General features: G+C 73.2%; 2 protein-coding genes across 2 annotated transcripts; both read left to right on the top strand.

Annotated features, from left to right (window-relative positions):
* Positions 1 to 723: 723 nt before the first annotated feature.
* On the top strand, positions 724 to 8,226 carry PELP1 (proline, glutamate and leucine rich protein 1). The gene is given in 22 exon segments (XM_075412500.1): positions 724 to 849; positions 1,051 to 1,200; positions 1,440 to 1,511; positions 1,592 to 1,651; positions 2,143 to 2,178; positions 2,180 to 2,266; positions 2,268 to 2,295; positions 2,847 to 2,896; positions 2,898 to 2,977; positions 3,191 to 3,278; positions 3,369 to 3,472; positions 4,137 to 4,253; positions 4,565 to 4,580; positions 4,582 to 4,629; positions 4,631 to 4,717; positions 5,094 to 5,195; positions 5,198 to 5,225; positions 5,452 to 5,507; positions 5,924 to 5,998; positions 6,001 to 6,909; positions 6,911 to 7,916; positions 8,006 to 8,226. Coding segments are annotated over 21 exon segments (3,273 nt in total). The 5' UTR covers positions 724 to 849; positions 1,051 to 1,071; the 3' UTR covers positions 8,101 to 8,226.
* Positions 8,227 to 10,187, top strand: SNAPC2 (small nuclear RNA activating complex polypeptide 2). The gene is made up of 5 exons (XM_075412489.1): positions 8,227 to 8,520; positions 8,992 to 9,111; positions 9,188 to 9,256; positions 9,359 to 9,587; positions 9,859 to 10,187. The coding sequence occupies exons 1-5, from the start codon at positions 8,227 to 8,229 to the stop codon at positions 10,110 to 10,112; spliced, it is 966 nt and encodes a 321-aa protein (XP_075268604.1). The 3' UTR covers positions 10,113 to 10,187.
* The last annotated feature ends 301 nt before the right edge of the window (positions 10,188 to 10,488 follow it).

Below are 10,488 nucleotides of genomic sequence, written 5' to 3'. Positions count from 1 at the left end.
TGTGCTTCCTCATTGGTTGCTGTGCGGGGGGTGGGCAAAAAGTGGGGCATGAGCCAATGAGAAAGCAGTGTCAGCTCAAGCAGGGGGTGGGGGTAGCTGAGCAGCCAACGGGAACACGCTTCACGTTGTACCTGTGTGGCCGTTGCTTGGTTTTTATAATAGGGGTGGGATGAACCATTCAGAAGAAGTTTTGCTCTTTGGGGGTGGGGCTGCGCAGTCAGCAGCCAATCAGAAGGAGAATGGAGATTATTTGCATCACACCCATGTAAATGTGTCTCCCATTGGTTGTTTTGTTAGAAGTGGGCACTGTGAGGTGAGCAGCCAGCCAATCAGAAGCTACTCTAGTGCCACACCCCTGCATGCCTTGTCCCATTGGTTTAGCAGAGAGGGGCGTGTCCGCCCTGTGCCACGCCTTGTGTCATGCCTTCAATCTGTATTTCTATTGGGTGCTTAGTGTGTCGTGGGCAACACTAGGTGAGGCAACACGCAATCAACAGGAAGCTTTTGCCCTGCTGGGTGGGGCTGTGCAGGCAGGCAGCCAATTAGGCATCGCCTGTTGTGCTGCACCCTTGTTGTACAGCTTCCCATTGGCTCCCCTGACCTAAAAGGCGGGCCGGAGCACAGGGCACAGCAGCCAATCAGAAGCGGGATCCCCATAGGGCGTGGAGAGCGGGGGTGTGGCCATTGGCCGTTGGGAGGGCCGTGGGGGCGGGCCGTGCGTGCAGCAGCCAATGGCGTTGCAGGTTCGAGGGGCTGTGCCTGCTGTCGCTGCTGGTGAGCGAGAGCCCGACGGAGCCCTTCCAGCAGCACTGCCTGGGCTGGCTGCGGGCGCTGCAGCACCTCCTGCAGGTGGGGAGGACCTGGGGGAGGTCCCTGGGGGGGTCCCTGGGTGGGCCTGGGCTGGCTGCAGGCGCTGCAGCACCTCCTGCAGGTGGGGAGGACATGGGGGGGCTATGGGGGGTCTCTGGGGGGGGCCTGGGCTGGCTGCGGGTGCTGCAGGACCTGGGGGGCCATGGGAGGGGGCCACACTGATACCCCGTCCCCCCCCAGTCGCAGGACCCGGCCCCCACCATGGCGCTGGGGGTGGCCGTGCTCCACGACCTGCTGCTCTTCTCCTCCCAACTGCCCGAGCTGGCACGCGACATCGGCACCAACCACATCCCCGGGCTGCTCACCTCCCTGCTGGCCCTCAAGCCTGAGGTGGGCCGGGGGGGCCAGGGGGTCTTGGGGGGCACACGGAGGGCTCATGGAGGGCTGGAGAGGGTCACACGGGGGCTGGGGGTGTCACGGGGGGCTGAGGGCATTCAGGACACAGAGGGGTGGGGGGATGTCTTCGGGGGGGTTGGGTGACACATGGGGGGTGAGGAGGTGATGTGGGGGGTTTGGGGGGGGCCCGGGGGGGGCTGGGGGTCAGTGCCTGCCCCACGTTTCCCCGCCAGTGCGAGGTCTCCACGCTGGAGGGCATCAAGTCGTGCATGACCTTCTACCCCCGGGCCTGCGGCTCCATGCGGGTGAGCACCCCCCGCTCGGGGGGGGTCCACAGCGGGAGGGGCTCGTGCCCTGCGCCCCCCCTCACCGCCCCTTCCTCCAGGGGAAGCTGGCGGCATATTTCCTCTCCCGCATCGACTCTGAGTCCCCGCAGCTGCAGCAGGTGGACAGGGCAGCGGGGGGGGTACACAGAGCTTTTGGGGGGGCTCATGGGGCGGGGGGGGGGGGGCATGGAGCGTTTGGGGGAGCTCATGGGGCAGGGGGGGCACGGAGCGTTTGGGGGAGCTCATGGGGCAGGGGGGGGCACTGAGCATTTGGGAGGGGGCTCATGGGGCAAGGGGGGGACCCTGGAGCAATATCGGGGGGCTCACAGCAGGGTGAAGGGGTGGGGCTGTTCTGGGGGGCTGAGGGAGCCCCCGGGGTCAAGGGCACGTCCCAGGGTCCATGGGCTGTCTCGGGGGGTGGGGGGGGGCAGTTGGGACCCTGGGGGGGGCAGCCTAGGGCGATGCTTGGGGGGGGCCTACAGAAAACGTGGGCACCCCAAGGGGTCCTGAGGGGGCTGGGGGGTCCCTGGGGAGGCCAGAAGAGCCTTGGGGTGGAGCTGGGGGGTCCCGGGGGAGGGATGGCAGGGGGTCCTGACGTGCCCCCCCCCAGCTGGCCTGCGAATGCTACGCGCTGCTGCCGGCGCTGGGGCCGCGGCTTCTCGCAGGGGCTGCGGCACACGGAGTGCTGGAACCAGGAGGTGCAGGGGCTGCTGGCCACGCTGCACGGGCTGCTCGGGGGGGCTCTTCGAGGGCAGCGAGACCGGTGGGCACGGGGGGGCTGGGCAGACCCCGGGGGGCGGCTGGGGGGCCATGGAGATGCCCCGAGGGGTGGCTTAGAGGGATATTTGGGGGACCACCAGGTCTGGGAGGGGGTTTTGGAGAGATGAGAGGGGTTCTAGAGTGGTCTTGGGGGGCTTTGGGCGAGTGAGGAGGGTTTCAGCGGGGCTGTGGGGGTGTTTTGTGCCCACAGAGAGACCCAGAGGTGGTCGGGGGGTTGCGGGGGGAACAGAGAGACTCTGAGCAGTGGTGTGGGGGAACGCTGGGGGGGCTGTGAGGACCCGAGCAGTGTTTTGGGGATCTGGAGGGGCACAGAGACCCCCGGGAGTGGATGGGGGGGGCATTGGAGGGGCAGAGAGACCCCCAGGAACGGATGGGAGGGTCTGGAGGGACAGAGAGACCCCCGAGAGTGGATGGGGGGGGGTCTGGAAGGGCAGAGGCTCTGGCGGAGGGTCTGGGAAGCTGGAGGGGACCCCGGGGGTGTTTCGGGGTCCCCAGGGGGTCGCGGGGGTGCCTCGGCGCTGACGCTGCCCCCAGACCCGCTGCCCTACGAGGGGCCGGGGGTGGAGATGCTGCTGCCGGCCCCCCAGGGACGGGGACACGGGCTTCGTCCTCACGCTGCACAACCGCTTCTCGGGGCTGGCGCGCGTGCTGCAGCTCCTGCTCAGGTACCCCCCCGGGACCCCCGGGCCCCCCGAGCCCCTGCTCCGACCCCCCCGCTCCCCACCCCTGACCCCCCGGCCCCCCCCCGTGGTCTCTGCACCCCGGCCCCCCCACCCTCTGGGCCCCCAATCCCCCTGCGCCCCAGCTTGTCCGGACCCCCGTGTGCCCCCCTCCGATCCTCCCGGGCCCCCCCCGGTCCCCCCTCCCTTCCCCTGCAGCAAGGAGTTCGTGGCCCCCGTCACCGTCCCCGTCCAGGACATTTTGGACCTCATCTGCCGCGCCTTGAACATCACCAGCAAGAACATTGTGAGTGGGGGGGAGGGTCCCCGAGGCCCCTCGGCTGCGCCCGTGGGGCTGGAGGGGGCGTGGGGGGGGGCCCCCTGGGTCCCAGCGCAGTGCCGTGCCCCCAGAACTGGTTTGGGGGACGGTCCCCTGAAGATGCTGCTGCTGCCCTCGGTGCACCTGGAGATGCTGGACGTGCTCTGCGCCCTCATCCTGGCGTGAGTTGGGGGGGCTGGGGGGACCTGGGGGTACTGGGGAGGGTCAGGGCTCTGCGGGGAGGGAGCTGGGGGGAACTGGGGCACTGGGGAGGGTCAGGGCTGCGCGGGGAGGGAACTACCAGGGTCCTGGGGGCTTCGGGGGGGACTGGAGGCACTGGGGCCCTGCTGGGGGGGGACTGGGGTTACTGGAGCAGGGTTAGGAGAGAATTGGGGTGAACTGGGAGGGAGCTGGGTGTGCTCGGAGGACAGTGGGGACAGCGGGGTTGTGCTCGGAGGGAGGCGGGGTGCGATGGGGGGGGACAGGGCTGTGATAGGGAGCCATGGGGGGGGGGGTGTGTCTGTGAGGGTGTGGGGGGGTCCATGGGGTCTGGGGGGGGGGTGTGGGGGTGTGTGGGGGTCTGTGGCGGGGGGTGTGGGGGGTCTGGGGGGGTCCCAGTGCACAGACCTGACGCTGGGTGCAGGTGTGGGGCGCGCCTGGTGCGCTGGGGGGGTCTGTGGGTTGCAGGTGTGGGCGCGCCTGGTGCGCTGGGGGGTCTGTGGGGGTGTGTGTGGCGGTTTGTGGGGTGTGAGGGGTCTGTGGGGTCCGTGGGGTGGTGTGGGGGTCTGGGGGGGGTCTGTGGGGGTCTGTGGGGGTCCCAGGGCGCCAGCCTGATGCTGGGTGCAGGTGTGGGGCGCGCCTGGTGCGCTGGGGCAGCGTCCTGGGCCGCCTCTTCCCGCAGGTGCTGAGCGCTTGGAGCGGCGCCCGCGAGGCCGCGCTGCCGGGGCAGGAGAAGCCCTTCAGGTAAGGGGGTGGGGGGCCTGGGGGGCCTGGGGGGCGGCTTGGAGGGCCCTGGAGCTGTGCTCGATGTCCCATCGCAGGCGGGGGCTCAGAGGAAGGCATGGGGGTCGCAGGGTCCCTGGGCGAGGCGTGGGGTCCCCAGGGGTGCTGGGCGAGGGGTGGGGGTCCGGGGGTCCCCAGGCGAGGTGTGGGGGGTGCAGGGTCCATGGGGGGCCTTGGGAGAGGCGTGGGGGTCCCAGGGTCCCCGGGCGAGGCAGGGGGTCCCCGGAAGGCGCAGGGCGCGGCGCTGACATCACGCTGGCGTCGCGGCGCAGCGCGGTGCGCACGCTGGCTGTACGAGGCGCTGGAGCTGTGGGTGGAGGTGGCGGGGGCCGCCTCAGGGGGTGCTGCAGCCCCCCGGGGCCCCCAGCGAGGTGCTGCTGGCCCAGCTGCTCAGCGACATCGCCCCCCCGGCCGAGGGCACCAAGGTGAGACCCCCCTGCGCCCCCAGTCCCCCCCGGGACCTCCGCAGCCCCTGCAGCCCCGCAGAGCCCCCCCCAAACCCACTGCACCTCACAGCCCTATAGAGCTCCCCCAAACCCCACTGCACTCCCCTAGGCCCGAGGAGCCTCCCCTCGCCCCCCACTGCACCCCCAGCCCTGAGGAGCCCCCCCTCACCCCCCACTGCACCCCCCAGCCCCGCGGACCTCCCCTTGCTCCCTGCTGCACCCCCAGCCCTGAGGAACCCCCCTCACCCCCCACTGCACCCCCAGCCCTGAGGAACCCCCCTCACCCCCCACTGCACCCCCCAGCCCCGCAGACCCCCCTCGCCCCCCGCTACCCCCCGTTCCCTCCCCCCTGCAGCTGAAGGCCGATCCCAAGCCCAGCGCCCCGAAGCGCCCCAAGCTGGGGGACGGGGCGGGGGGACGCCCCCGCCCTGCACCGCAAGCTGGAGCCCCGCGGCCAACAGCGACGTCTGCCGCGCTGCACTGCGAGGTACGGGGGGGTGGCGAGACCCCCCCAGGCGCTGCCGGGAGCCCCCCGGGACTGCTCCCCTCAGCATGACCCCTCTTTTGCTGGTGGGGGGGAGGGGAGGGGGGAACCCCCCCATGGCCCACCCATCGCCCCGTTGTGCCTCCCCGAGGCCCCGTCGGTGCTGTGGGGTGGGGGTGGTGAGGGGAAGGGGAGTCCCCCCGTGTGACCACCCCCCCTGTGCCCCCAGCCCTGCGCCGCATCATCCTGACGGGGGGGCCGCTGATCAAGGAGGAGACGCACCGGGTAGGGGAGCGAGGGGGGTCCACGGGGCTGGGGGTTGCAGTGGGTTTGGGGGGGCTCCACGGGGCCGGGGGGGATGCAGTGGGGTTTGGGGGGCTCTGCAGGGCTGGGGGGTGCAGTGGGGTTTGGGGGGGCTCCACGGGGTGGGGGGGGTGCAGTGGGTTTGGGGGGCTCTGCAGGGCTGGGGGGGCTCTTGGGGGGGCCTCGAGGGTGGGGGGGCAGCTGGCGTGGAGGAGGCGGGGGTCTTGGGGGGAGTGGGGATGGTGACGGGTGGGGGGGCGGGTAATGGAGGTCTGGGGGACGTGGTCGGGCATATGGGGGTCTTGCGGGGCCGGGGTGATGGTGGGGCGGCTTGGGATGTGCCCTGCGGGCTGGGGGGGGCCGCGCCCCCTCCCCGACACCCCCCGGCCCCTCGGCAGCGGCTGCAGGAGCTGGTGGTGCCGCTGCTGCTGCGGCTGCCGCAGAGCGAGGCCCCGCCCGGCCCCCCCGGGACCCCCCTTACGCCAGCCCCCCGTGCCGGGCCGCGCTCTACCAGCTCCTGCTGGCCCTGGTGCTGGCCCCCCGCCCCCGCCGCCGCCCCCCCCCCCTGCACTGCGCTTTGCGCGCCTTCCTCCAGGGCCAGCGCGACCCGGCCCCTCCAGGTGAGACCCCCGGGACCCCCCACCCTCGGCTGGGATCCCCCGGTGCTCCCCCGGCCCCCCCATCCCGGAGCTGGGACCCCCAGTGCATCCCCACCCCCCAGGGACCCCCTGTTCCTCCTGCTCCCACTCCTTTGTCTCTCTGGGGTCTCCCTTTCTGCCGCTCGAGTCCCCCCGTTTCACAGCTGGGACCCCCAGGGACGCCCCCCAGCCCTCAGGTGGGACCCACATGGGTCCTGAGCCCCCTGAGGACCCCCTTACCCCCCTGGGACCCCCTACTTCCACCCCGGAACCCCTCATTCCCCCTGGGACCCCCTTATCCCCTCCGCGACCCCCTCATTCCCCCCTGGGACCCCCTTATCCCCTCCGCGACCCCCTCATTCCTCCCTGGGACCCCCTTATCCCCTCCGGGACCCCCTCATTCCACCCCGGACCCCTCATTCCCCTTGGGACCCCCTTACCTGCCCCGGGGACCCCCCATTTCGCAGCCAGGACCCCCCCAAGCACTCTGCCCTGCAGCGGGACCCTCAGAGACCCCCTCACCCCCCCGCCTAACACTGTGGGACCCCTCCCCCCGCAGTCCCCCCCCGCCCCTGCCCCCCAGTAACCCCCCGCCCCCTGCCCAGGTCTCCTCCGTCTGCACCGAGGCGCTGGTGGTGGCCAATGCCCTGGCCCGGCCCTGGGTGCCCCCCCTGCACCCCCCCGCCGTCCCGGGGGCCCCCCGGAGCCCCCCCGTGCCCCCTTCCGCCCCCTGCCACCCCCCGCCTTCCCCGGGGGGCCACGGGCCGCCCCCCAAAACCCGCTGGGGGCCCCCCCGGCTGCCGCCGCTGGCCGAGGAGCCCCCCGGGGAGGCCCCCCCCCGGGCAGCCCCCCGCGGCGGGGGCCGAGGAGGAGGAGGGGGGCGCGGGGGGGGCCCGGCCGCGGCGCCCCGTCTTCGTGCACTACGACAAGGAGGAGCCGTCGGACGTGGAGATCTCACTGGAGAGCGACTCGGACGACAGCGTCGTCATCGTCCCCAAGCGCGGGGGGCCCCCCGAGCCCCCCGCCCCGCCGCCGCCGCCGTCACCCGCCCCCCGAGCCCCCCGAGGAGCCGGGCCCCCCTCCGCCACCCCCCCCCGCCACCGCCACTGCCGCCGCCCGCCCCCCGCTCTGCCCCCCGCCGCCCCCCCGGAGACCCCCGGGGAGCCCGACCCGGCCGTGATCAACATCAACAGCAGCGAGGAGGAGGAGGAGGAAGAGGAGGAGGAGGAGGAAGAGGAGTTCGGGGAGGAAGAGTTCTTCGAGGAGGAGGAAGAGGAGGAGGAAGAGTTCGACGAGGAGGAAGAGCTGGGCGAGGAGGAGTACGAGGAGGAGGATGAGGAGTACGAGGAGGACGAAGGCCTCTCTGAGGAGGAGGAAGAGGAGGAGGAGGAGGAGGAGGAGGGGGGCGCCGGGGAGGGGCAGCCGCTGCCCGAGGAGCCCCCCCCGCCCCCGGGGCCCACCCTGGTGATGGAGGTGGAGGAAGGGCCGCTGCCCGCCCCCCCCCGAGGAGGAGGAGGAGGAGGATGGGGAGGGGACCACAGCCCCCCAGGAGGGGGGGCAGGAGGACGGGGAGACCCCCCCGGGCATCCCCGAGCCCCCGCCCCCGCTCCTGGAGCCCCCCGAGGTGCCCCCCCCCGCCCTGGACGTGGCCCTCCCGCCGCCACCCCCCGCTCCCCCGGGGGGACCCGGCAGTCCCCCCGCCGCGCCCCCCCAGCTGGAGGAGGAGCCCCCGCCCCCCGCGGAGAAGGACAAGGTGCAGGGGGGGGGTGCGGGGGGGGGGGTGGTCCTGGGGAAGGGGTGCTCCCCCCCACCCCCTGACACTCCCTTTCCCCCCCCCCCAAGGAGCTGGACGAGACGGCCGCCATGCTGGCGGATTTCATCGACTGCCCCCCGGACGACGAGAAGGCCCCGGAGGCGGCCCCGTGACCCCGGGGTGACCCGGCCCCCCAGCCGCGAGACGAGAATAAACGCGCCCCTCCCCCCACCCGCCGCCCTGCCTGTCATTTGGGGGGGGGCGCGAACTACAACTCCCGGCGTGCACTGCGGCCTGCGCGCCGTCATTTATGTCATCGCTGCGCCGACATCCCCTAGCGCCGCCATTCGCTGCACCGCCCGTGACCTCACCCCTCCGCGCCGCCATCCCCCGCACCGCCATGAAGCCGCCGATGCGGGCGCGGCTGGTCCCCGCGCGGTTCCTGCCGGGGCCGGGGCCGGGGCCGGGGCGGGCGCGCGCGGCCTGGTCGGCGCGGGAGAAGCGCGCGCTGCTGGCGGCGCTGCGGGCTCAGGCCGCCCTCGGCCTCCCCGAGCCCCTGAGCCGGCCGCTGCGGGAGCGGTTGCCCCGGCGCAGCGAGGCCGAGGTGCGGGCCGGGGGGTCCCCGGTCCGGGGGGGGGGGTCAGATGCCGGGGGTCTCGGGGGAGTGACATGGGGGTCACTGGTCCCCGGGGGGCTGGCGGGGGGTCTCCAGTCCCTGAAGGGGGTGGCGGGGGTGGGCATATCCCGGGGTCTCGGGGGGTGACAGGGAGGTCCCCGGTCTCTGGGGGGTAACGGGGGGGTCACTGATCCCGGGGGGTGACCTGGGCGTCCCTGGGGCGGTGCCTGGGGGCTCCAGCTGCCGGGGGTCTCAGGGGAGTGACATGGGGGGGCCCCAGTCTCTGGGGGTGGTGACATGGGGGTCCCCAGTCCCTGGGGTGGTGCCGGGGGTCTCGGTGGGTGCTGCGGGGTTCCCCGGGGGTTGGGTTCCCGGTGTGGGGGGGGGCAGCGGCCGCATGAGGGGGTCCGGGCTCCCACCACGCAGCCCCCCGCAGCCCCCCACCCCCGCTCCCCGCAGATCGCGGCGCTGGTACAGCGGCTGCGGGGCCGCGCGGCGCGGGAGGCCGTGCGCACCCGGTACCGGCAGTGCCTGGAGCAGCTCCGCCGCCGCCGCGCCCAGCTCCCGGCGCCCATCGAGGTGCGGGGGGGACCGGGGGGAGCGCGGGGGGGGCTGCTGGGGGCCGGGCCCGGTGTCACCCGGCCTTCATCCCCAGGTGTGGCTGGAGCTGGCCGAGGCGCTGGCCGAGGGGCTGGAGGAGGTGACGGCGGCCGCTTTCTCTCAGGTGAGGGCTCGGGGGGGCGGGAGGCAGAGGAGACACCCCCCATCCCCCCCCATGCAGCTCTCGGCCCGTCACCCCCCCCGTCCTGGCGCTGCCCCCCTCCAGGTCCTCACCGTCGCGGCCACGGAGCCACTTACCCTGCTGCACTCCGTTCCCCCGCACCCCCCCAGCCCCGTGGCCCTGACGGAGCAGGGGGGGGCGGCACCGGGGGCCCCCCCGGACCCCCCCGCGCAGCCCCTGCTCCCTGGAGACTTCACCATCGACTTCCAGAGGGTTTACGAGTACCTGGCGCGGCTCTGCCGGGGGGGCAAGGGCCCCCCGCTCCCCCCCGCCGGTGAGTGGGGATCCCAGGTGCTTGGGGGTCGGGGGGGGGGGTCTGAGGCTCTCTCAGGGGTCTGGGGCCCCTCCATCGGTGTCGTGAAGGGGGTGTGGGGAGAGAGCGAGGGGGATCTGGGGGGTCCATCGCGCGCTGGAGGAGGGCAGCTCTGAACTCGGGGGCCGCAGCTGGGGCTGGTATTGCCCCTGCTCCCCCGTTGGGGCTGGGACCCCCTGGGAGGGCACGGGGCAGGTGGGGGGGGGCTGATGCCGTGTCTCCCCCCCCCCAGAGTCGGCAGTGCTGCTGGCGCTGCTGGGCTCCCTCCCCCCCGAGCTGGGCGCCCTGGACTGCGCCGCCCTCCACAGCCACCTCCGGGGGTCCTACAGCACCCTGACTGCCCCCTGCCCCCCAGGGACGGTCCCCCCGGGCCCCCCCACGACCCCCGGGCCCCCCCTGGCTGGCTGGAGGGGGGTCGGCCTCTGCCCCCTCAACCTCTTTCTGGTGCCCTTGCGGCTCCTGGCCCGAGCAGATGCCTCGGGGTGAGGCGGGACCCCGCCCCTGCGCTGTGCCCCCCTCCCCCAGCGTGGCTGGGCAATAAACGCCACGATTTGCCCCAAACTGGGGGTTTTGCGGTCGTTTGGGCAGTGGGAGAAATGGGGGTAGGAAATGGGCGTTGCTGGGATTCTAGTGAGGAGCTCCTCTGTGCTCTGGGACCCCCCCGGGAGGGAACTGAGAGGCACTGGGTGCCACTGGGTAGGGTCTGGGAGGCTTTAGGAGGGAATTGGGTGGCACGGGGCAGGGTCCGGGTGGTGTTAGGAGGGGACTGCGTGGCACTGGGCTGGACTGGGTGGCACTGGGCAGGGTCTGGGAGTCCTTAGGAGGGGACTGGGCAGCACTGGGCTGAACTGGGCGGCCTTAG

Source organism: Opisthocomus hoazin, unplaced genomic scaffold, assembly GCF_030867145.1.
Source record: "Opisthocomus hoazin isolate bOpiHoa1 unplaced genomic scaffold, bOpiHoa1.hap1 HAP1_SCAFFOLD_210, whole genome shotgun sequence".
Lineage (NCBI taxonomy): Eukaryota > Metazoa > Chordata > Aves > Opisthocomiformes > Opisthocomidae > Opisthocomus > Opisthocomus hoazin.
This window is presented reverse-complemented; position numbering and strand designations above follow the sequence as displayed.

Bases quoted from the DNA above. Each gene is read 5' to 3' on its own strand.
- SNAPC2 (XM_075412489.1), top strand. From the start codon at position 8,227: ATGTCATCGCTGCGCCGACATCCCCTAGCGCCGCCATTCGCTGCACCG. The intron at 9,257-9,358 runs GTGAGGGCTCGG...GCCCCCCTCCAG, and splicing joins CGGCGGCCGCTTTCTCTCAG to GTCCTCACCGTCGCGGCCAC. The intron at 9,588-9,858 runs GTGAGTGGGGAT...CCCCCCCCCCAG, and splicing joins CCCCCCGCTCCCCCCCGCCG to AGTCGGCAGTGCTGCTGGCG.